At 46.7% G+C, this 25948-nt stretch overlaps 1 protein-coding gene across 3 annotated transcripts in view; it reads left to right on the forward strand.

Moving 5' to 3' along the window:
- Positions 1-9118, forward strand: part of FUBP3 (far upstream element binding protein 3) — a 31418-nt gene extending 22300 nt beyond the window's left edge. For all 3 annotated transcript variants that reach the window (XM_087914302.1, XM_026712258.2, XM_026712259.2), the window contains exons 14-19: positions 2458-2618; positions 3501-3574; positions 5131-5207; positions 5766-5837; positions 6484-6605; positions 7424-9118. In XM_087914302.1, coding sequence (XP_087770428.1) covers positions 2458-2618; positions 3501-3574; positions 5131-5207; positions 5766-5837; positions 6484-6605; positions 7424-7432 — 515 coding nt within the window. In that variant the 3' untranslated portion in view covers positions 7433-9118. The remainder of the gene's footprint in view (positions 1-2457; positions 2619-3500; positions 3575-5130; positions 5208-5765; positions 5838-6483; positions 6606-7423) is intronic.
- The last annotated feature ends 16830 nt before the right edge of the window (positions 9119-25948 follow it).

The raw sequence follows: 25948 nt of genomic DNA on the forward strand, positions 1-25948 counted from the left end.
AAATGGGGCCTCACTTAACAACAGAAATATTGAGCTCAAAGAGGAGGAGGACTAGAACTCCCCGTCTCCTGGTAATTAGCCCAAGTCACCCATTGTCTTTCATGAATAAGGCGGGACTAGAACTCACCATCTCCTGGTGATTGGCCCAGAGTCACCCAGCTGGCTTTTATATGGCTAATGCAGGACTAGAACTCACCATCTCCTAGTGATTGGCCCAATCACTCACCAACTTTCATGCCTAAAGCAGGACTAGAACTCACCATCTCCTAGTGATTGGCCCAAAGTCACCCAATCGATTATCATGCCCAGGACAGTACTAGAATTCACCATCTCCTGGCGATTGGCCCAAAGTTACCATCGTTTTTCACTCCCAAGGCAGCACTATGTTCAGAGTATTGCAGCGTCAATTCAGTGCCAGAAAAGTAAATGCAGGTGGTTGAGGCTTCATTTAACTTCTTTATAAACATCTAAAGTAACTTTTACAATACCAGTTGTAGATTTCTCCAACATGGAGCAAACTCAAACAGGAGCAGACATGTTACAGGTTCAGAGCAGAACAGCAGGAGCTCAGGAGCTCAGAAATCAATTTCACTTTAGTTCAGCAGGCAAGCAAGACACACAGCAGAGGAGAAGCAGTTTCATTTTCAATAGACAGACTCAGAGCTTAACAGAGCTGCAGAGCTTAGTATGGAGCCACGCCTGGGCTACGTCTAGTTTCAGTTTCCAAACAGTCCTCATTGGCTGACTCAGTTGCTGTGCCTATGCATTGGCTGACCTTATTACAATGCTCTATTCCAGTTCATGAACTTAACCCTGACACACTAGAAGTCACAGTCTCCTGGTTTTTATCCTGCCTACCCCACCATTCCTGGGTTGTGGTTGCTTTTTTGAAAACAAACCCTCATTGCTTCGGACTTGGCAAAGTTTCCGCAGGTTTTCTGCAACCCAGATCAGACTGGGAAGCTTTTTCAAAGCGCCTCCTCCCGCACCTGTTGCAAAAAGGGGGCGTGTTGGCCTGCCTAGAGCCAACGTTGTCCGATGCTGAACTAATTGGTCCTTCTCCCCTTCACCTTTGGTTTCTGGCCAGTCAGGAGGAGGGTCAGGCATCTTCCCCCCGTTTCCAGCCTAAGAATCGAGCCATTGTGAGCCCGTGGAGGAATCCTTTGTTAAGCAAATTTCATGAAGACAAGCGAGACCGAAACCCTCCCTCCGGGTATATATCTCTATATATCTCTGTATCTTTGGGTGTCTTGTTCCCTTTTGGAGCTAAATTTTCATTAGTCGTGCTCCGTCTTTCTATGAGCCTTTCCTTGTCGGGGCCTGTTCTTGTTCTCCCAAGCGTTGGCAGCCAGGGGCTTCCCACCAGCCCTGCCTAATTCTGGAGAGCCCTGCGGGGAATCGGCGACAGAAATTCTGCTTACAAGGCAGCGGGTGTGTGTGTGTGTGTGTGTGTGCATTTGTTGACCGACAAATCCAATGCTCGGTCCCCGAGTTGTGGGAATACTGCAATTTGGCAGGAGGCTTAATGGCGATCTTGTTTGGTTTGCGTCTTGCTTCCTGGCGAGATAAGTCGGATACATAATAAAATAAAAAATAAAATGCACTTGTTGGGACGGGGCTGTTGAATGGCTGTTCTTGCACAGGGAATGTTTTATATTGTGGCCAAGAGTTTAGCCTTCGTGAAGTAATGCGTTTTAGGGGCTTTGAACAAGAGGCTGAGCTTCAGAAGGACTATTTGCAGCTCTGGGTTGGTGGGGTCCTTGGTGGTCTCTGAGCTTGGTGGTTTTTCTTGCAGGCGTTTCGGTACCCAACTATGTTGTAGCATCAGGGGTAGGAGGGAGTGGGTTTGTAGAGAGGAGGAAGAAGAGGAGGAGGAGGAGGAGACTCCAGCACTAGGAAGTGTTCAAGAAAAGACTTGTCTGGGATGGTATAAGGAGGCTGGACTAGAAGACCTCCAAGATCCCTTCCAGCAGGAAAAGGGCGAAGGAGGGCCCTCCCTAGCAACTCACAGAGGTCTCCAAACTCGGCAACTCTTAAGACTTCAACTCCCAGAATTCCTCATCCACCAAAGTTGAAGCCCACAAGTCTTAAAAGTTGCCGAGTTCGGAGACCTCTGTGAGTTGCTAGGGAGGGCCCCCCTTCGCCCTTTCCCTGCCTGCCCCCCAAAAGCCAAGCTTACTTGTCTCTTTGCTCTTTGGGAAAGCCCCCCCCCCCCGCGCCCCTCCCTCCTGGGGCTCTGGACTGTAGTCCACCACAAACAAACCATGATGGCGTCTACCGGAAAGAAGCTCCTCAAAAACAGCCACACCGAGTAGATGTCGTCCTTTGGAAACGTAGACCTCTCGTCGTGGCGGTCCCCCGGGGGCGGGGGGGGGGCGCTGCACGATGAATGTGGAGAAAGGCATACAACCTTCCAGGCCCGAGCTCTCTCACCCAACGCCTCCTTCCCCTTTGCAGGAGGAGAGAACATCAAGGGCATAAACCAGCAATCGGGGGCACACGTGGAGCTCCAGCGAAACCCTCCTCCCAACACGGACCCGAACATTCGGATATTCACCATCCGGGGAGTGCCCCAGCAGATCGAGCTCGCCAGGCACTTGATCGATGAGAAAGTGGGAGTAAGTCCTGTCGTGCCTTTCACGGTCTCAGGCCAGCTTGGGCGATGCAGGCCCCCCCACCCCCCCACCCCAAAGCACCTCCCTCCCCCCTCAAATGGGGTACAGGTTGGCCGTTGCGGGATGCTTGGAAGGCGTTGGGAAATGGCCCCTGGGTTCTCCCGCGAATTCAACGGGTTTCCTGGGCAAATGGGAATATTTATTTCATACCCATCACCTGCAAAGGCATTGGGGCTGCATTTCTAAATGGGAGGCGCAGGAGAAGCCCATGCTTGTCAGAACCATCAGCTAAAAAAAGCAAACCTTCATTCATTCATTCCCACCTTGACTATTTCTATAAATTAACTCAAGGTGGCTTACTTACCTAATCCTCTCTCTTCCTCCTGTTTCCCACACCCCACAAACAACAACCCTGTGAGGTGGGTTGGGCCGGACAGATTGACCCAAATCACTCAGCTGACTTTCAGAGCTTAGGTGAGACTAGAACTCACCGTCTCCTAGTGATTGGCCCAAAGTCACCCAATTGGCTTTCATGCCTAAGGCAGGACTAGAACTCCCCGTCTCCTAGATACCAGAACCCAGTTACCTGCTTTCTAACCCAGCACCTTCACCACTAAACCATGGTACCACTTAAAGAAAACCAAGAAATAGCCAACCGATGCCCATTTGAACCTGGTTCTACCATTTTTGTGTCTTTCCCGACGGTGGGAAAGGACTGAATTTTCAGCCGCCCCCGACCGCAAGAGCCCCTGGGTCCATAGCTGACCACGTCCCCCATCCACCCCAAGTATCCCACAGCCCCTGAACGCTCGCAGGGTCACCTTGTCATTCAAACATGAAGACTCTGGTCTAAGTAACCCCTTCCAGTGATGTCTTTTCTTTCAGGGCACCAACCTAGGTGGACCTGGGGGGTTTAGCCAGGCTCCTTTCAGCCAGCCACCTGCGACGACCCATCAAAAGTAAGATTTCCACCCCCTCCCCCACCCTTCCTCCCTCTCTTCGTTTCGTTTTCATTTCTCCCAGCATAACCGATGCTTGCAACCCAACTAACGGGTCCGTAACGTATTTGCATCGTTCTGGATGCTTTAAGGATGCGGACAAAGACAGTGCTTCTCAAGGTCAGGATCAGCAAAGGCCGGTGCTCAGAGGGGAGGGGGTTTTTTGGGGGGGGAGGGGGGTGGGATGACAAACGGGGGGCGGAGGTCACAGCATCCGAAAGACAAAAGGGACAAGCCTTGCCCTCCGTGCGTTCGGCTTCTTCATCGTGAGGTTGTGGCATGGAAAGGTGGGCCGCTCGTCTCGTTGCAGCGCAGCTTAGTCCTCTGTTCCCCCAGGACCAACGGAGGCTAATGTTTTTTAGCTCGGAGACGAAGTGAAGGGAGTCCTTGGTGCCCTCCGAGCTTGGTGGTCTCGCCAGGGAAATTATTATTGCAAAGAAAGTGGGAGAGAGCAAAGTTCAGCAGCACGCCATGTTCTGAAAAACCCGTTTCAGCCAGTTGCAAAGAGGCCGAAGGATCCATTTTCGGCACTGGTTATATCAGCTAATGGGATGACAATACCTGCCTCTCCCCATGACTGAGGGAGTGGAGAGGCGGGGAAAGGCTTTGTGTGTCGTTTCCCAGCTTATTGTGAAATTGCACCGCTTCAAAGGTTGTCAGCATTTGGAGTGCATCCTTGTTCTTACGCCTTTGGCTACAGGTAGCTAGGTGAAGATATTTCTTTGGCGGTGGGGGGGAATGCCTGCCCCATTTAAATGATAACCAGTAGAAGATAATATTAGTAGCTCAGGGTTGAACTGTGTGGTCCTTGGTGCTCTCTGAGCTTGGTGGTTTCCTTGCAGACGTTTCATAACCCAACTAGGTTACACCAGCAGTGCTAGAAGGGGAGGAGGAGGAGGAGACTGTAGGGTCCTTGGTGCTCTCTGAGCTTGGTGGTTTCCTTGCAGACGTTTCATAACCCAACTAGGTTACATCATCAGTGCTAAAAGGGGAGGAGGAGGAGGAGACTGTAGGGTCCTTGGTGCTCTCTGAGCTTGGTGGTTTCCTTGCAGACGTTTCATGACCCAATTAGGTTACACTAGCAGTGCTAGAAGGGGAGGAGGAGGAGGAGACTGTAGGGTCCTTGGTGCTCTCTGAGCTTGGTGGTTTCCTTGCAGACGTTTCATGACCCAACTAGGTTACATCAGCAGTGCTAGAAGGGGAGGAGGAGGAGGAGACTGTAGGATCCTTGGTGCTCTCTGAGCTTGGTGGTTTCCTTGCAGACGTTTAACCCAACTAGGTTACACCAGCAGTGCTAGAAGGGGAGGAGGAGGAGGAGGAGACTGTAGGGTCCTTGGTGCTCTCTGAGCTTGGTGGTTTCCTTGCAGACGTTTCATGACTCAACTAAGTTACATCATCAGTGCTAGAAGGGAGTGGGGTTTGTGGAGAAGAGGGCAGGATGAGGAGATGAGAGAAGGAGGACCATGGGGTTACATCATCAGTGCTAGTAAGAAGTAACGGTGTCTTGTCATCCACAGCGGTCCCCAGGCGTTCATGACCCAGGGCTGGGGAAGCACTTTCCAGACGTGGCAGCAACCAGGACAGCAGGTCCCAAGTAAGTGCCCCCCATCCTAGAAATATGGTTTTTTTTGGGGGGGGGGAGTATTTGGGGTAGTCTGGAGACCCCTAAGTCAAGATACCTCACAGCGGATAATTTTCTGCTGCAGCGTTTTGCTTGCAAGGGGATAGCTTTACAACAAAGTAGCTTTGCCATAAATTTTTATATAGACAGCAGTCAGTTAGTCCTTAAACTAGATATTCCAGATTCCTGCAGCTGTTCTTCATGTGTTTTAGCCTCCAGTCCCCTAATCATCCTGGTTGCTCTTCTCTGCGCTGTATGTGCTCTGACATATGTTGGATATGTTACTCTATGTTGGAGTGTTAGAAACTTCCAGATAAAACAGGGAATAGCTATCCCTGGCAGAAGCACATTCTTCTGCCTTTGGGTTACATGTCCTCCTCCTCGGGTAGTTGGGCACAGGATCCCAGCTCTCCTTCTGAAAAGTCGATCCATCAATATCTCAAGGGGTTCAGACCCAGAGATTGTGTCCTGCTCTCTCTCTCCGGCCGCTCTGTAACCTCTTTCTTTCGTTCTTGGCTTCCCTTTGGGTAGGTCAGCAAAACCAGCAGCAGAATAGCCAACCAGATTACAGCAAGGCATGGGAAGACTATTACAAGAAGCAGAGTAAGTACCTTCAGACGTGCAAAGTCGTGTCAATGTAGCTTTGGAGAACAGTCAGATAAGAGAAGGCATAGCCCTGAGGTGCATAAGGGATAGAGAAAGGAACCCTCCCTAGTATCTCAGTTGGTAAAAGAGACGGTGGGCGATTTGTACGTTGCAAGGTTGTGTTAATGTAGCTTTAGAGAACAGTCAGATAAGAGAAGGCATAGCCCTGAGGTGCATAAGGGATAGAGAAAGGAACCCTCCCTAGTATCTCAGTTGGTAAAAGAGACGGTGGGCGATTTGTACGTTGCAAGGTTGTGTTAATGTAGCTTTAGAGAACAGTCAGATAAGAGACGGCGTAGCCCTGAGCTGCATAAGGGATAGAGAAGGAGGAGAGACCCTCCCTAGTTTCTCAGCCTGTAAAGGAGACAGGGGGGGATTTGTATCTTCAGACTTGCAAAATTCTATGGAGGTAGCCCTACAGTAAATTGGAATTAATTCCCCTGCTCTACGAGCATGAGCCCTGGGCCAAGGCTTAGCCCGAAGCAGGAATCCCGGGGGGAGGGGGCGAGTTATTGGGGAATGGGGTAGGTGGGCTACTCCCCAGCTTCCTCGTCAGCATCCCCTTTACCCCTCTCCTCTTTCTTCTTCCCTCCTTCCCTTCCAGGTCACGCTGCCACAGCTGTTTCCCAAGCCAGCAGCCAGCCAGACTACACAATGGCCTGGGCAGAGTATTACCGGCAACAGGCGGCCTACTACGGGCAGACGTTAGGGCAGGCTCACAACCAGGTGGGTGCTTCTCTTGCGCGCAGTTGCCGTCTCGAAGCCCAGCGGGCAGCGGATTGAATCTCCGGATGCCACCCTCGACTGACAAGTCACGAAATTGTCAGAGAGGCTCGGTTTAATTTTAACCCTTCGCAGTAAGGCGGGCGGCTAATGAATTTACAAATAATATTGAAAAGAAACACAAAAAAACCCAAAGAAATTGCCAAATGAAGTCAACGTGTGACGCTCAGCCAAGACAGAAATAAGCAGGTTTATAGGATACGGGGTTTTGACGTTACGCCAGCCAACTGCAGAAACCAATGAATAAAGCAGGCAGTTTCTGCAGCCAAGTGAGGCTTGCCCCATTGAAGGACCTTTCTTACCACCGTTGTTAAGTGAATCACTCCAGTTGCACCGAGCCGTCCCCCCCCCCCCCGTTGGCTTGGCTCCTCAGAAGGTCGCATAAAGGGAAATCACATGACCGTCGTTAATAGGAGTGCGTTGCCAACGTTGGTCACATGACCATGGGGAATGCTGCAACGGTCGTAAGTGTGAAAACTGGTCATAAGTAGCTTTTTAAAAACCGTTTTTCACCCTGACGACTGCTGCAGCATCTCCGTGGCCATTTTTTGATTTGTTTCTTTAAACAAAGAAATTGCAAAAACTTCTGCCTGAAGGGGCCTTTTCGGTCGTGGGCGAGAAGGGTGTGTGGGACGGGGATGATGGGTCTAGTTGTCTTCCCCACTGCAGGGTCAAGATAGGATTGCAAAACCCGTTGAGCATTTTTAATTCTGTTTCCACTCACTTTTAATTTTTTTTTTTTTTGTCCTTTATTTTTTCAGGAGCAGTAAAACAACTGTTTGATTCTCCTACCTTTTTCCTTTTCCTTGGAATCATTGTGGAAACAAACCTTTTTTGTAACAGAGGTTTCTAGATTTGCAGCCGTTTGAAGATCTTTCTTTCTTTCTTTCTTCTTCCTTCCTTCCTTTCTTTCTTTCGTGAAACACTAGTGGTTAGGATAATCTCTATTGAACTTTTTCTAAGAATCAGGAACAATTAGTAACATGTACTAAAACTTTACGGACGTGCTATGTCATTTTCTTCCTTTTCCTTAATTTCTGCTTTTTGTTTTTGTTCTTTTTTTTTTCTTTTTCCGGGGAGGATTCATTTCCAAAATCGTAAGGCAAAAAAATAAAAAAATAAAAAAAAAACGACAGGAAAAAAAAATTAAAAAGAGCACGAAGCAAAACTCCGGGAACATGATTTGGAGGGAAGCCAATGAACAGCTGTGGCATCACAACTTTCCCCAAAGCTTTCAACAAATGGGTTTTTGTGTGGGCGTGTGTTTGGGTTTTATTCCTTTCTTTTTTTTTTCTCTTTTTCACCCACCCCCCATCTCTTCTCTTTGTACTTTGATTTTAAAATCTTTTTTTTTTTCTGTTGAAAAAAGAAAAACAAACAGACAGACAAACAAAAAACGCTTGGAAGTCTTAGGTGGTATGTAACAAATTCTAAAAGAAAAGAAAATGATTTTTTTAAAAAAAAACAGTATTTAAATATTCTTAAATATGTAAATTCATTAAATATTTTACTTCTAATTTTTCTTGTACCTTGGCTGTCTTTGTTTTTGATTTTATTGCATTTTTTTAAAAGAAGAAACTGAATTATGCTATGTATTGTAATTAATTATGTGAATTTATTGGGACAGTTGCTGTTTGCTGTCGTTCTTTTATCGCGGGGGGGGGGCATTTTGTAGGGGCTGTATAATTTCTAGAGATCTAAAGGGTTAATATAAAAGCAATGTGTTAATTTTTTAGTGATACTATTTTCCTTTCTATGTTTCCCTGGTTGGTTGCATTTGTAAATCTAAGACCTCCAAGCATCTCTTTAAAAAAAAAGAGCAAAATACTTTTTGTCTATTTCAGAAATAAATACTGTTATTTTTAATATTAAGATGAAACTGCTATTAGTATCTTTAACAAGCACTGTGGAACATTTAAATCCTATAAAATAGTAGTAACTATTTTTTAATTCCAGGGTGTGTGTTTGCTTTTGGCTTTTTATTTTTTTTTTCCTTTGTTTTTAAGTATTTTCTTACCTTAATATTTGTCAAATTTTACCTACAGGAAATAAAAATGAAATCTAGTATTAACCATAGGTATGTTCTGAATAATTTTTTGATTTAATAAAAGGGATAATATGGTTTCCAGTGTTTATTGTAGTGTTTTCTTGTACAGATAACAGTGTATTTTTAAAGAGAAAAAAAAAACGGAAGTAAAGCTATTTTTTTCTTGACATTTTTAATTGATCTATGCGACATTCCGTTTTGAATTGTACCGAAGTTGCTGTTTTAGGAGCTTCCTCGCCCTCCCTCCCATTTCTTTATATAATGCTTGAAATGTCTAACTGTATACAGAAAAGAAAAACAATTGGATAATGTTCAGCATGATGTTTTAAAACAAAAATGTTCTTTTTATTTGACTGACAGTTGCATTTTACACTCTCTCTATAATAAAAAAAAATTCCACACGATTTCATTTCTGGGTGCTGTGTCGTTGTCCTTTTACACACAAAAAAAATTACATTTAAAAGTGGTCTCCGTTTCCCCTCTTAGTTTTCTGTCTGCTTTCCATTGAAGTGTTAAAAGTTTTTTTTTTTTCCCTTAGTGGTTTAGTCCTCCGGCAGCTCAAAAGTCATGGGTGGCTACATCCATTGGAAAAAAAAACAAAAACGATATGAAGATGAGAATGAATGAATGAATGAATTCTTTATTGGCCAGGTGTGATTGGACACACAAGGAATTTGTCTTGGTGCAAATGCTCTCAGTGTACATAAAAAGAAAAGATACATATTCATCAAGAATCATTAGGTAAAACACTTAATGATAGTCATAGGGTACAAATAATCAAATCATACAAAGAAACAGTCAATATAAATCATAAGGATACAAGCGACAGTTACAGTTGTATAGTCACAAGTGGGAGGGGATGGGTGATAAGGAGTGATGAGAAGATTAATAGTAATAGTAGTGCAGACTTTGTAAATAGTTTGACAGTGTTGTGGGAATTATTTGATGGTGTTCGGGAAAAAATTCCCCTTGTGTCTAGTTGTTCTGGTGTGCAGTGCTCTATAGCGTCGTTTTGAGGGAAGGAGTTGAAATAGTTTGTGTCCGGGATGTGAGGGGTCTGTAAATATTTTCAGAGCCCTCTTTTTGACTCGTGCAGGATACAGGTCCTCGATCGAAGGCAGGTTGGTAGGAATTGTTTTTTCTGCAGTCCTAATTACTCTCTGAAGTCTGTGTCTGTCTTGTTTGGTTGCAGAACCAAACCAGACAGTTATAGAGGTGCAGATGTCAGACTCAAATCATTCCTCTGTAGAACTTGGCCAGTTTGAGCTTCCTGAGTTGGCGCAGGAAGAACAGGATTTTATTTTATTTATTTATTTTTGTCAATCGCTTACAAGATAATAGGTATAAGTAAAAACATAGTTATGAATACATGGATACATATAAGAAAAAAATATATAAAAAAAACAATAGGACAGGGATGGTAGGCACGTTGGTGCGCTTATGCACGCCCCCCTACAGACCTGTTAGGAAAGGGGTGAGGTCAATAGTAGACAGTCTAAGGTTAAAGTTTTGGGGGTTTGGGGAAGAAACCCCAGAGTCAGGTAGAGTATTCCAGGCATTGACCACTCTGTTGCTGAAGTTGTATTTCCTGCAATCAAGTTTGGTGCAATTAATAACCCAAGTGTAAGGATGTCCCTTACACTTGGGTTATTTCCCCCCCAGTCAGAATTCAGGAGCCGCCACTCAAAATCCCCACGTTAGGGCTGAGGTCACCTGTCAGGTATTTGATCCTCCCAGGATGGGTGTTTTCCTAACGAAAAGAAAATTAGCTTCAGACACGTGGCTGGAAGGGGACTAGATTTTCTGCAGATATGCCTCCTTTATTTGATGGGGTCTCATCACCTTCTTCCCAGGGTATAGTTTTCCCGGGTTTTCATCCTTTCTGCTCAATCCTAAGAAGTTCTTTACAGGAAGAACTATTAAAAGGCAGAGCCATGCTTTGGAAAGGAGATCGGAGAACATTCCTAGTTTCTTGCAGAGCACCCATCCCGTTTCTCTTCCTTCGGTGGGGACCAATTTAAAGGGCCTCCTTTCCAACCCCATCTTTCACGCTTGCACATCTGCCTAAAAACATAGTTACCTTGGAAGATCCATCATACATAACCCGTTCTTTCTTCTTTCCATTAATATTTTCCCCCCCTTCCAGGCTTAAGTCTCCAAAAATCAAACTCTGCCACCTCTCTCTCTCTCCTTCACTTTTCTTTCTTTCCTCATTCTTAGTCCTGCCTAATTTCACCAGCGTTACCAGCCCAGGTTCCCCCATCTAATCCGGATCTTTTTATTTGGCAAACCGTGAGTTTGGCCGCCCTTAAATTTACCGCCTCTTAGCATTTGCTGTACGGTTTATATTATTACTTTCCGCCCTCCCAAGACCCCATCTGTAAAAGTGGCAATGCTTAGTGCAGGGAGGGGGCTGCTGTTGAAAGCCGGAAAGAGAGAGAGTGTGGGGGGAACCAAGAGGGGGGAAGGCAGAGGGAAGATGGCATCTTTTAAAAGACACCTCCAGAGAATCGAGGCAGGAACGGAAAGGTGGGGGGGAAAAATGGATGGGCAAAACACCATTTGGGCATAAGGAGGGAGGGAGGGAAGGACGTGGAGACAGTGAAGCTCCAGATGAGCGTTTGATGGAGATGAGAGGCCTTCTCCTAATTCATTTCCCAAGCTCTGTGCCAAAAGAACATTTGGCCTGTTGCTTAATGAACTCCAAGGTGTCTCTTAATTGAAACCGATGCATCGGTGCCCTTCTACCCTGAACCGTAAGTGCTCGGAAAAAGCCAAGGAGATGCATTTTCTTAAATGTTATCTGTAAGTACCGATGAGTGGGTCCCTGGTGGAATATCCTTGATATGAATTATGGAACCCGGCTCTTATGCAAACTTCATTCTCATGGCCCCCCCACTCTCCCTGTTTCATTTTTTTTTTTCGAATATCTGGTGGGTGGGGCCACTCAGCACCGAGGCCTTCAAGACCAATCCAGCCATTAGGAATGGCGCCTCGCGAAGCCGGTCAAAAAAATAATAATATTGTTGGGGGTTGTTTTTTTTTGGTCAGCAGTCTAGTGTGGAGGAAGAACACTTAAGGGCTTGAAATGATACCAAATCTAGTAATGGATTTTCATCTGTTCTTCGTCTCTCCAACCCCCACCCCTAAACGGCCACCCATGACCACGCCGGGCCACTCCCTCCATTACAGACGTAGTAGAGTTGCTTTTGAACTTGGCATCATAAATGCTAGCCGATAGTCAGTTTGGGGAAATTGTGTCTGCCTCCGTTAACATTGGCTCCGTGGCTTCACGGCGATTATGGATGACTGAGCTGTTTTTCTCTGAATAACTTATTTGGCTAAGTCTGATTAGACGTGCAAGAACTACCAGAATAGAAGAGAAAGAATGGGAGAAGATATCAAATTAAGAAGATCTACAAATAGAAATAAGAATGACTTGGGGCAAGAGAGAGCAAAGATAGATCCAATAATCATAAGTGCCTTGGGTACAATCCCAAAACAGCTGGAGCAGCCCTTGAACACCATCGGCACTGACAAATTTACTGTCTGTCAATTGCAGAAGGCAGCTCTATCAGCAATGGCTTACATCCTGCAACAATATTTGTAACCCCATCAAACAGCTACAGTTTCTCTCAGGTCTTTGGGAAGACAGATGGACAAAAATGCCAAATCCAGACTAAACATCTGGCTGACTGTGCAATAGACCACAATAATTTATTATCGGAACATTTGAACAGTATCCGCATTGGCAAATTCATCATCAGTCAATTGTAAAAGACGGCTTTGCTTGGAACAGCTGGCACCCTGCAATGAGACCTGTAAACTCCATCAAGCATCAACATCTACCTATCCCAGGTCCTTGGGAAGGATTCAATAGGTGGACAAAGAATGCCAAATCAAGTCTAAACATCTGGCCGTGTGATGTACGATAATACTAATATTATTTGATTATCTGAACATCCAGTGGCATTGACAAATTCACCATCAGTCAGTAGCAAAAGGTGGCTTTGCTCGGAAGAGCTGACATCCTGCGACGAGACCTCTAACGCCATCAATTCACAACATCTGCCTACCTCAGATACACTTAACAACTGTGGTGAGCAAGGTCATAAAACGGAGCAAAACTCAACAACCTCCATAGTTGTGTGTCTGTTCTCCAACATCTTGTAGAGGGAAGGAGGCCCAGAAGGACTGCAGAAAAAACCATCACAACCAGCCTGCCTTCCATAAAACACCTGTATATTGTGCAGGTCAGAAAGAGGGCTGAGAAAAATATCTACAGACTCCCTCACATCCCTGACATAAACTATTTCAACTGCTCCCCTCTGAACCCTGGAACAGGGCATTGAAATCCTACCTTCTCCTATTGGTATCTTGTGATTTATCACTTGTTATCTGTATCTTATGATTAATGATTGTAACTATGATTTAAGATCTATGACCTATCACTTTGTTGTATATGTGCACACTGAGAGCTTATGCACTGGAGACAAATTCCTTGTGTGTCCAATCACACTTGGCCAATAAAGAATTCTATTCTATTCTATTCTATTCTATTCTATTCTATTCTATTCTATTCTATTCTATTCTATTCTACTCTACTCTACTCTACTCTACTCTACTCTACTCTACTCTACTCTACTCTATTCTCTGCTGAGGCACAATTTGAGTGAACTTCAATTCCCCGAAGCCTCAGCAATGGTCAAATGTTGGCTGAGGAATTCTGGGAGGTGAGGGTCCTACAATTCCCAGAATGCTTAGCAAAGACCAAAAGTTGGCAGGAGGATTCTGGGAATTGCAAGTTACTAGTCTAGAAGGTGTTGGTTGGCCAATATATTAGTTTTCACTACGATGTTTCTTGCCAAACTGGTTAGGTTTCCACTTCATCTCTTTTAGGGCTCAGCTCAGACCATTCAACCTTGAACATGCGTGGACTTCAACTCCCAGAATTCCCCAGCCAACGTCGATTCAGGCAATTCCACCCTTCTCTGCAACCATCTTCACACAAGGCTGGTTTACTCTATTTTAAAAAGGTAGGTCTAATATTTCCTGCGCAACCTTTTCCCACGAGAGCTTAAAACATTATTTTTTCCTCTAGCAATTTTCATCAGCATCCTATTTCATTTATGTTTGCTGCAAACTATTGAATTCCTTAGTTTTCTGACTTGGCTGTTTTGCAACTAGTATAGTCTCCATTCATACTTTAGATAAACATGTGCATTTTTTTTTCCTGGCAACTTTACCTAACGTCCACAGGTATTGCAAAGACTTTCCCCAAGGTGCAAAGACTTTCTCCAATATATATATTTTTTCTTTAATCATTAAAAACAGCTCACGGAGCCAAAATCTGCTTTGTACAACCTCCATCAGGTGAACTCAATTCAGTGGCAATTAATGACTGCATTTACGCCTATAAATGTCAAGAATGGGTGCAGTTTTCTATAGAGGTGTCCTTAATACCCATTATTTTTTATGATAATTGAAGTGCATTACAGATTTTGGAAAATTGCCCATTTCAAAATGAGGTTTCAGGTTTCTTATATTGGTTTGAAAATCTACTCTTAACTATCCATGTTTTTCCCTGCTATCTTTCAACCCAAGGCCCTACGTGGTTTGAGATCATGCTAGAAAGATCCGTTTTATTCTGCTAGAATTAAAAAAAGAAAAAGACTAGATATATTTTGGGGGGAAATCCTTACTAATCTTGCCTCCCCAGATTTCATTGCAAATTGTCACTGTAGTAATAGCTTCCCCCCCAAGGCTCTCAGAGATGAGTCTCTTGACTCTTAAAAATCCATTTGTCCTTCCCTTCCTCTTCCTCATATTTACTGTAATTTCTGTTAGCAAAGCATCAGCTCCAGGGAATTTAGCCACTGGTGCTCCAGACCTTATTTAACTCTAAAGGCTTTTTATTTGACAATACACTGATTTATTGGAATCTTATTTCCCTTCTCTGCATTTATAATTTATCAAATGGGTAGCAGGGATCGCAATTCCATTCTCAAACGTTTCCTTCTCTTGCAATCGGAGTGCGTTGAATACATCGATGCAGAGCAAGCGACCGTCAATGTTTGGAGCAGAAAATCCTCATCCTCGTTTGCACAACCCATCCTTTGCATCCTGGGGGAAGTTTAAATGTAGTTCGAATTAGTCTTTGGATTACGGACACAATTGGGGGCCGGACTTTCCGTCGCTAAGCAAGATGGTTGTTAAGGGAGTTGCACCCAAATTTACAAACTCTTTTTTTTGGCCACGGGGGTTTTAAACGGATTTTGACCATGTGACCGTGGAGATGTGCCAGTTTTAAGTGGTTCTAAGTCAGTTGTAAGTTGAGGACTACCTACAATGAAGATATTAGTAGTAGCTGGTTTTTAAAAAACTATCAGTTGAGTTAAAAGCTTACCTCCTGGAGCTGTAACTGCTCCATTGCTGGAGGATCCAGTTGCCTTTTGAAAAAAAGTACCTATGAGACAACCATGACCTGGAGAATCTCCATATAGACATTTCAATGTTTGTATTTATTTATAGCTATGGAGATATCCTAGTGCTCTTTGAGCCTGGTTGATTTTTCCCAGACCTTTCATGACCCAACTAGGTAACATCCTCAGTGCCAGTGAGTGTGACTTGCTCCCTGTTTACATAAAGCTGGGTTGTTTTCTTGCAGAGATTTCATGACCCAACTAGGTAACATCCTCAGTGCTAATGGGTGTGTCTTGCTCCCTGTTAACAAACAGTAGCTCTGAGCTTCCTTGTTTGCGGACTTCTCATTACCCAACTAGGTAACATCATCAGTGTGGGTGAGTGTGGTTTATTCTCTGTCTACTCAATAGCTTTCCCTGTATATACCATTAATGGCAGGACAAACTACTGTATATAAACAGGGAGCAAAATTCACCCTGACTCGCTGAGTATATATGATGTACTCTTTGGGCTAATTTGAGGGTGCAAACAGACAGATAAACACAACGAGTGCTTTAGCAGTATATAGGTAACCCAGACTTTACCAATGGTCCCAAGTCAACACACATTTGTGTACTTGTGAAGAATCGATTCTTTTTTTTATTTCAGTCTGAAGTTCCACAGCCCCACTGTCCCCTGTCTAGACAGTGGTTTTAGGGCCCCACTGTCCACTGTCCGCTAGACAGAGGTTTTAGGGCCCTCAAAGTTTCTTTCTGAGCGGATTCTTGGCCAATTCCATCCCCTTGGCCAGCTTCCAGGTTGAGTTTGCAGACAACCAGCAAAAGAACCAAACCAAAGCCGAGAGGTAGCGGCCGGCGGGTGACAATTTTCCCCAATTATCATCAGGCGGCGAGAATGGTAGCTTTAAGTCTCTCGGCCCGGCGGCCACGGGGGACGCCTGCCGAGCCAAACAATGGCATACAATGGCCGCGAGTCCTTTCCAGAAGCCGATAATTCAGACCCTTCGGAGGCGTGGATTGTGTTTACACGGGGAATAGCCGTCCCACGGAGAGAAGTCGCGACTTCGGAAAACAAAACAAGCCTTTTTTTTCTCCCTCCAGCTTTGCACCAATTGAAGGCTTTGGGTTGGCAACAGGCCGGGCCGCGTTTGCAAAACCTGCGGCTGGCCAGCTTTGGAAGGGTGTGCCGCTACCATACACAAATGGCACGGTGTGGATTATTATTATTTTTTTTTGCTGTCCGCCACTTGGCCGTTCCAAAACCTCCGCAAGTATTTTTTTTTTTTTTAAATTGCCAAGCAAAGCAGTGGGAAGAACAATTTCCTTTTTCCACGCCACCCCGGGGAAAATATTTTTATTCTTTATACCTTTATCCAATTTTTGAAGAAGGAGGGTGCTGGCAAGGGATAGAAAACTTAGCCTTTTACAGCATGAGGATTTCAATATAGCTGGTCCTTGACTTACAACCATTCGTTTAGTGACCAAAGGGCACTGAGAAAAAGGGACTTACAACTGTTTTCTTACACTTTACAACCGTTGCAGGCTCCCCGTGGTCATACGATCAACATTCAGATACTTGGGCAACTGACTCATATTTATGACCCGTTGCAATGTCCCGTGGTCACAGGGTGTTCCGACCCATGCCTTTTTCCAACAAATCAAACACAATCCAAAGGGAACAGAAACCTTTTCACGCTTCTGCAAAATAATTAGCTGTGAGAAGCACAAGCCATGCCAAACTGTGAGACTTGCCAAAAGATAACAGACAAGAAATAATTTGCAAAATAAGAATCTTCAAATACAAACTCAGGATACTGGAATGCCCATGAAACTGAGTTTCAAAACGTCTTTGCCTTCTGCAAAAATGTTCATTTCACGGCTGGCTTTTATCTTCTTGAAGGAGGGACCTTGCAGCCTTGCTCCCGAATTGCCCGTACTGTTGCAGCTGCTTTTTCCTGTGAGCAGCCCTATGCGCACTCGGCACAGGCTCCTCGGGAACCTCCTCATCGTTGCTGCCAGCCCCCGCAATCTCTGAAGGCAGCAGTCCACTCCCTAATGGTCCTGGCCCCTCATCTGAGTCCTTGCTCTCCTCAGCCGTCCTCACCTGCCAACACAGGGGCCCTTTTGTGACCTGACAAGCGAAGTCAATGGGGAAGCCAGATTAACTTAACAACCACTAAACATTTGTGGCAGGAAAGCTCAGGAAATGAGGCAGAAGTCACTTCACAAGCATCTCACTTGACAACATACATTTTGGGCTCAACTGAGGACTACCTGAAGTCCATTGATCTGGTCCCAGGTGGAAAAAGTCCCCACTTAGAAGCTTTTGAAAATGCTAATAGCAAGAGCCCTAAAATGCCAGGGAAATCTCTAACTTTCACTGCCTCTGTCCATCCCCAATTAACTTATCGATCAATCAATTAATTGATAGCTCCATGTCCCAGACCAGGTTTGAATTGGAGCCAGAGGTAACCAATGGAAACTTATCGAAGAGAAATAAGAGGTGAAAGAAAGGAAAGAAGGAAGGAGGGAAGGCAAGAGGGAGGGAGAAGGGGAAAGGGAAGGAGGAAGAGGGGGAGGGAGGAGAGGAAGACAGGAGGAAGAGAGGAAATAAAGAGGTGGAAGAAGAGGAGAGGAAGGAAGCAAGGGAGGGAGGGAGGAAGAAATGAGAGAAGGGAAGGAAGGGGAAGAAAGAGGAGGCGATGAAGGAGGGAGGGAAGGAAGGAACAAGAGAGGGGGAAGGAGGGAGGAAGGGGAAGAAGAAGGAGAAAATTAAGGAGGGAGGGAAGGAAGGAAGGAGAAAGAGAGAGGAAGGAAGGAATTCTTTAGAGGTCGAGAAAGACAATTAATAGAAAGCCAGCCAGGAAAGAGAGGCGCAAAAGAATTTGTCAAAATGCCTTCCTCCTCCTCTCTCTCTCAATCCCCCCTCCCCCCCGATCAATACAGGGCCCGGTGCTCCTTCTTCACAGCCTAACTAATATCTTTTTAATGACTTCCCAACCGGGGCGGGGAGGCGCCCTAAAGCGCGGATTTCTTCAATCCCAGCAGATGTTGAAAACCAAGGGGCCCCCCTCCCCTCGGGGCAGGGGGAAAGGGGGTGGGGGTGAGGGGAGAGCGGGAGCCTCGGGGCGGCCGAAAAGCGAGGCGAGAAATTGAAGCGAGAAAGTTCAAAAAAAGAGTTAAGAGGCTTTTAATCGATAGTTAAAGCGCAATTTTTCTCTCGCGCTCCGATTTACAATGAGCCGCTTCTTGATCCCCGCGCTGGGGAGGGGTCCCAGGCGGTGGGCTTTAGGGGGCAGGGGTGAAAACCTCGTCTGAGAAGAGGTGGGCTCTTCCCCCCCACCCCACCCCACCCCAAAGTTTCGCTTAGCAGCGTAAATTTGGGGCTCCACTGAGGTCAAAAATCGAGGACTAGCTGTATTGACGCACCAAGGAGGCGAAGTGCTCCCCCTGAATACTGACCCCTCTTCTTCCAAAGGGGGGGGGACTGTTGCCCCCAGCCCAACACAACACGTCTGTGGTGCTGTGTAGGCTCCTAAAAGGCCAGGAATTCACCCCTTAAGGCCACTGTGCACCCTGTTCTCCACCTCGCAGGCCTACCTCACAGGGAGGGAGGGAGGAGAGCTGGCGAAGAGAAATATTTTATTTTCATTTTAAGGGCAGACCCTTAAACGCCCATCAGCGCCTGCGGACCGAGCTTCATTTGATCGCCTCTAACACACACACACACAACCCGTCTTGTCTTCCCGGAGAAATAAATGTTCAGTCAGCAGAGACATAAATTAACCCCCCGCCCTTCACCCCACCTACAGCCCCTCCTATTCAAGCCGGGGAGGGGTGCTGAATGGGCTTGGTCAAGGACCCCCCTCCGTCCCTTTTCTCCTCCTGGGATCGCCCCCACTCCCCCCACCCACCCCCAAAAGCAGCTGTTGCGTTAATCTCCTTTTTCCCTTCCCCTTTTTCCCTCCCTCCTCGTGGCTCTCTGGGGGCCTCTCCCCCCCCATGTCCCTTTCTCCCGTCGCCCCTCAGCCCCCAACAGATCCCCGCTCTCCCTCCAGCCTCCTCACGCCCCCTCGCCTTTCCATCACCCATCATCCCCCCACCCCCACCCCCGTGTTTTCAAAACAGCCCATGGATGTCAGATTACTCCGGGGCCGCACCACCGTACATGATTGATCTGTTCCACCGTTTCCCTCCTTGACATGGATTTGGGGCCTCTGCTTCTGAATAGGGGAATCCGGCAAAAATCTAAAGCCGGGGATAAAGATGTCCTCTGACTATCTAAAAAGCGGAGAAAAAAAAGAGAGAGAGAGAGAGAGAAGAAAAAAGAGAGAGGAGGAGGGGTACGAGGAGAGAGAGAAAGGGGAGCTTTGCCTATTGACTCCGTGGTTACAAGAACACCTCCGAACAATGCGGCGATATACTTGGGGTCTCTCTATTAACATCAATGAATATTAACGCCTTTTCTGAGCGAACTATGGGAATATAGACAGGGCAAGAGTGAGGTAACAATGGGGCCTAAAGAGAACGGCTGGTCTATTAAAGGCTATGAATATTAAAGTGGGGTTTCGCCCCCCCCTCCCACACACCTCTATGGAAATTTAACAAAAAAAAAACCCCCAAAACTTTGAAGGGAGGCGAGAGAAACGAAGGAAATTCTTTCTTATTTATTTATTTTTAAACAGGAGGTGGAAAGAGACTCAGAAATTGGAGGGGACTAGGGTGAAAATTGAACCAGGGGGTTTTATTTGAGTGGGTGGCGGGTGGGTGTGGATTTCAAGTTGAAAGGGAAACCAACTTGGTTGAGTGAGGAAGGAAAAAAAAAATTCAGGTGTGTGTGTGTGTGTGTGAGAGAGAGAGAGAGAGAGAGAAGGTTGGGTTTCAGCCCAGACTACCTCACAGGGCTGTTGTTGTGGGTGGAAATCTTGCCGAGCTTCAGAATAAGAATGGGAAGGGACTTTGGAGGTCATCTAGTCCAACCCCCATGCCCAAGCAAGAGACTCAGTGCCATTCAGACAGCACTCAGGAAGAAGCATGCCACCAAATGGAAATACTTGGAGATGGATGGATTGAGCTCAAACTGGCTGTAATGGGGCACTCCGTTTGAAACACACGACATCCCTGTGGGGTAGGTTGGACCGAGAAAAAGGCCTTAGAGCCACCTTTGACCCATGAAGTACTCAGTACTCTCATTTTAGATCTGCTGTGAGCTCTTTTCAGGGTTTTGGGTTCGAGGCCCCTGTGCAGCACTGGGGCCTGGGTGGCAGCTCAGCCTTCCTTCCTTCCTGGGCCTCTCCAGCAAAAACCAGCATTAGTTTGCAAACAAAAGTCAATTCAGGATGATTGACACTGACGCCCTCTGTTGGCTGCAGCGGGGGGCTGCAGGGCAGCCTGGCAGACTCCCTTTCTGGATGGGTGAGCCCCCTCTGGCATGGCTTCGGTGTCAGTGAAATAGGTTTCTTTGGCAAAGCCCGACCTGGATTTTAAAACCGAGATAAGAAACTTTCCACTTTTCCCCAAGCAATCTTTTCCATTTGGTGAGGGGAATATAAATATATAAATATAACAGCCATATATATATGGCTGTTTTCAAACTCCAAATCCCTAATTTAAAGCATTAAGAGTTAATTGTACAGTTACTGCATCAGGGTTGCTAAACTCCAAAAGGCCACCAGGGGACAGCAGAGAGCTACCCCTTTTGTTGCCTCTTGCTATGGTAATCTTGGGAGCCATAAGTCAGCCCAGGAGGACAGGGTGTGTAGCGTCTGCCTCAGCCCACTCGTTATCCTGAATTTCCAGAACTAGCCTACCTCCTAGGGCAGTTGTGAAGGTCAAGGGACAGGGGGATTGGAAAGTTCTGGACTGTTGGAGAAGAGAGAGGAGGAGACGGTGGAAGAAGGCAAGGAGAACGAGAAAAAGGAGGAGGAGGAGAAGGAGAACAAGAAGAGGAGGAGGAAGAGGAGGAGGAGATGGGAAGGCAAGGAAGGGAGACAAGAAGAAAGAGACAAAAAGAAGGAGAAGGAGGAGAGGAAGAAGATGGGGAGAAGAGGAGGAGAGATGAGGATGAGAAGAGGAGAAAGAGAAGGAAAGAGGAGGAGGAGAGGAGGTAGAGGAGGAGGAGAAGATGGGGAAAGGAGGAAAAGGAAAGAGAAGAAGGGGAAGGAGGAGTCTGGGAAAATAAATTTTGATTTATACAGAGGGCTTCCTTAGATTTTGGGGTGGACCATAGTGCCCCTAAATTATGGAGGGAGATATATTTACTTTCCTCTTGTGACATCCACCCTTCCAATTCATGGGTCAGAAGGCCATCCTGGCCCCTTTCTGTGACCACGATGAAGAAGCTCTTGGTTGGCGTCTCCCAATGAACCATCTTTGCTGAATCTCTTGAGTTCCTTCTCAGCCTTCTGCTCATGGATATGGAGGTTCTATTCCCCGCCCCCCGCCACCAATCAAAAGGTACTACATAGCCCTTGAGTAAAGAGAAAAGGGGGCCACTCCCTCTCTCCCTCTTTACGACCCCCCCATATCTGTGGGTTTGAATGAATCCATTTCCTGGGTTCAAATATTTTCACTGCAGTGGTTAAGTGATTAACGTGATTGTTAAGGTCCCAAAACGGAGCAACCCGTCATAAATATGAGTCAGTTACCAAGCATCTGAATTTTGATCACATGATCCTAGGGATCAGTCCTTAAAAAAAACCACAGTCCTAACTCACTTTTTTCAGTGCCATTGTAAACTTTGGTCACTAATGGAACCGTTGTAAGTTGAGGACTACCTGTGTTGGATCAGGCAGGAAAGTTAGTGGCGATACGTCCCTCTTAAGTTTGCTGAATGTTGCATCTCCCCAAGATAATTCAACTGGACACAGAGTGGTTGGAGAGTCACAGAGTTTGTTTGTTTTTTCTTGGGGTGTAGGATTTTCGGGGTGCAAACTGAACCAACCATGATGTCAACTCTCAGCTAGGAAGAGTGATTTATTCCTAGTTCCAGAATTTTGAATTTTACCTTAATCCCGATTCTTCCTGCTTTGCCTCTGTCCTCCTTGGTGGAACAGTGTCACAGACCATCACAACCTTGGCTTGGTTTAACTATGGCTTACAGGGCAGTTGGGTGGGTGGGTGGGTGGCCTCATAGGTGGGTGGGTTTCCCCCACACCTTGGAGGGGGCAGTGCCAGAAAAATCCCAGAAGGGGAAGCTAAAGACAGGAATTCAAATTCCTGCTGTCAGAACCCAACCTGTTTGGTTGATTGATGGTCCATAGATTGTGTGAATCCATAGAATACAGAATAACAGGTAGGAGGGACCTCAGAGGTCTTCGGCATTCCGAGGCGCCTCCAGAACCCCTTTACTTGCGAGTAAATGAAGGGCGCCCTAGCGCTATAGTTTATCCCCCTCCGCCTTTCCTTCCTTCCCTCCATCCCGGGCAGGTTTTCCTTGAAACGGACCCAGTCCTGGCCCGTGATAAATTTCTCCGGGTCTGGCGCCCTGTCTTTACCCACACTCGACTCCGGAAAGCGCAAAGGCGAATATTGGTTTTGGCTGTACATGTAACACCCAGATTTCCCCCCCCCGGAATCAACACCTACAGGAATGTCTTTTTCCCCAGGCGGTTCCCCAGCCCATCTTCCTGAAAAAATACGAATTTTTGAACTATAAATCTAATATCAGTTTGAAGCGAGTTACTTACAAAAAGAGAGAGAGAGAGATTTTGCCCTGCGCGTAAAATACACTCTGATCAAAACAGGACTATAATTAGAAATAACTTAGTAAAAGCAGTAACTTAGCAAGCCTGTACCGACGTCTGAGGTAGATTTGTATTAACGTAACGTGTGAAGTCGATGAAAAGTGGGAATCTTGATTGGCTGGGAAGGTCTTAGTCGCCCCCTCCCCCCAAAACCCCGATGTATAAGGAAAAAGACACCAAGGAATTTATTTAGCCGCATAAAAACCGCCTTGGACTGCCACCTGTCAGAAATGGTGTAGGGTCTCCCTGCTTGGGCGGGCGGGCGGGTTGGACTAGATGATCTATATGGTCCCTTCCAACTCTGTTATTCTGTTAGCTGTATTGTCCTAACCGCACGTGTGAAAGAATGCCGGGTCTGCCCGTGGCACTGAGAGGGAACGCGGGTTGCTGGGCTCTCGCCTCGCTTCTTCTAGCCTTTGATCAAACCTCCCCAAACCACCGAATCACCAAAGCGGAGCGTTCGCGGTTTTCCCCGAAACGTGCGAATCCCGCAAGCCTTGGGACCTCGAGACGCAAAACGGGTCTTTTGCGGCTTTCCCTTTCTAGCCCAATAAGCGGAGACAATTTGTTTGAAAATTATTCCTTTTTTTCCCCTCACCCCACTTTCGAGAATCTTTTTCGCTTGCCTTCTCTCCGCTTCGCTTCACTTGGGTCCGGCCACCGCAAAACGGAAGCGGGGTTGTCAAACCCGGGATTAAAAAAAACGGGGGAGGAAGACCACCCCGTTTACGAAAGGGGTGCCTTCAAAAAAGAGAATTGGGGGTAGCGCCGATGAAGCAACTGTGCCAATCCGGCATGAGGACACCTCACTTTTGTGCGCGCCCCTCGTTTTATCCCGCGTCGGTTGGCAACCTCTGAAAATGAAGAGTTTGCGTTTAATCCAATTCGCGTTGGATGTGTGTGTTTGTGTGTGTTTGTGTGTTCGTGTGTCGTTCTTTTGTTGGGCACGCACTTCCAATTCTGAATTTGGTTTGCCTTCTTCTCGTTAACATCCCTTTCTCGCCATCCCCCGTTAAAGATCCGATCCAGAGCTACCGAAAAGCTTGGATGCGGACGCGTGAATACAGTTAGTCCGGAACAGGTTGGCTTGCTTCACAGAGAACTCTAAATTTTGGACCCGTTTGCGCCCCCACCCCTACACACACATACACACCTGGTTTTGCATTTTGCGTTTAGTCAAATTGAATCGACCCCACCTCTAGTTTAAACCTGGGTTACCAAGTAAGTTTTCCTTCGGAACGAGCCTCTTTTCAAGTTAACGGGACTCATTTCGGAGTCCACCTACCAGCCTATTGTCCATTTTTTTGAGGGGGGGGGGGCAATTCTTTTGAAAACCAAATCTCCTTTTATTCTTTCACCGGGCTGTCTTAACGCCCGGCGGGAAGCTGATCCATAAAAGCCGATCTTTCGGATTTTAAATCCACCTTTTCCCGTTGTTTTTCCCTCCACCTTTTTATCCCCCTCTCCCTCCTGAATAAAAAGGTCTCTTGTTACCCAATGGAAAGGGCAAAACACAAGTCTTGCAGGTAAGGCGCCCACCTCCTAAGAAAGATTTAAGTCAGAGCGGTGGGGCCACAGGATGTTAACCTTTCAAAGGGAACAAAATAAATAAATAAGACTAAACCGCCCGCACTTTGAACGCGCCTGGTGTTTTTTTATTGAGATTAAACGAGTTTCGGGGAGTAATGAACAATTGGAGGCTCTTTCTGGCTCTTCCGCCCGGAGTTAAAGGACTTTCACTCCCCAAAGTCAAGAACCGTTTCTGCAATTGTGGGTGCCCTCCCCCCCCCCTGAATTGAACAGGTGTCGAGAAAGAGGGGTGGGGGTGGAAAACCGCGACTCCATCCTCTTTATACAATTTTAACTTATCCTCCGTTTATTCTTCTGTTCCTAACCTTTGCTTCTCGTTACAGAAAAGACACAAAGCACCAAAGGTGATTTAATTTGATATTATTATTATTATTATTATTATTATTAGCCATTTCATTTCTCTCTCTTTCTCTCCCTCTCCTGAACTGCCCTCATAATTTCCGTCCCTGTAAATTTGGGCTCTTCAGTCTTCCTGAGTTGAAAGGCGCGATCGTGAGCCCCCAATCCTTCGGCAGAGGCTGCTCCGAAGAGAGGCGCGCTCAGTCGCGCTTCCAAGAGAAATGCGTCTCTCTCTCGCTCTTTCCTTCCTTTTCCCGGGAGCGCCTCGCGTCTTTTGCGCGCGCCCGCCCGCCCGCAGACCGGCCAGCGCGCCCCTGCCTTGTCCGGCGCTGGTTTCCTTGAGTTCCCCCCCCCACACACACACATCCTCTTTTCTTTGCACAGGGAATTTGATCTGTAGGGATCCCGCCCCTCCTCTCCCGAAGGAAGAGGGGCGCTGCTTTTTAAAAAGAGACCCGTTCCTTCGTGGCAAAAGGAAGGCGGCGCAGAGAGAAGGGAGCCAGATCCAAGTGAATATTACAAAAAATAAACCAGACGCCCCGTCACCCATCCGTTCCTCCCTCCCACTCGGAAAGCTGCCTTTTTAATTCGCCTTAAATCTTCCTCCTGCTTAGGACAAAAAACTTCGAGAGAATCCCGAAATCGGGACTGTTGGATTCCGCCAAGCCCGCTGCGCGTCTCTCTCTCTCTCTCTGTGTGTGTGTGTGCCACGGACTTGAAATTGGATGGCTAGGGACCAAACCAAAGTCTTCCTCTCCATCCCACCTGGTTAAAAAACAAAAAAACAAAATTGAAGCGATTTCCCCAAAGTTGGTCAATGTCCGTCCCTCTTCCTCGTCAATTTCAACGACGCGCTCTTGGCTAGCCCGGGGCCGCTCCGCCGGGAGCCGCCTCGCCTTGCCTTTGCACCCCCTAAAACTCGGACGGGGATGAGTGGGTGGGACCCCAAGAGACAAAGGGGGAACCCCCGTTCCTTTGAATGCGAAAAGAAGCCCCCCTCCCAAAAAAAGAGAATTAGGAACAAGAACCCAAAGGCGTCTTGGCTGCCCCGCGCAGGTGAGCAGGTGGCCGTTGGATCCGCTCCTCCGCGCCCCCTCCCTTTGATGGCCCCTGCTCTGCGAAGAACCTGGGAAAGAGCAGGTG

The sequence above is a fragment of the Pseudonaja textilis genome, chromosome 17 (genome assembly GCF_049901715.1).
Source record: "Pseudonaja textilis isolate UNSWEBS1 chromosome 17, rPseTex1.2, whole genome shotgun sequence".
Classification (NCBI taxonomy): Eukaryota; Metazoa; Chordata; class Lepidosauria; order Squamata; family Elapidae; genus Pseudonaja; species Pseudonaja textilis.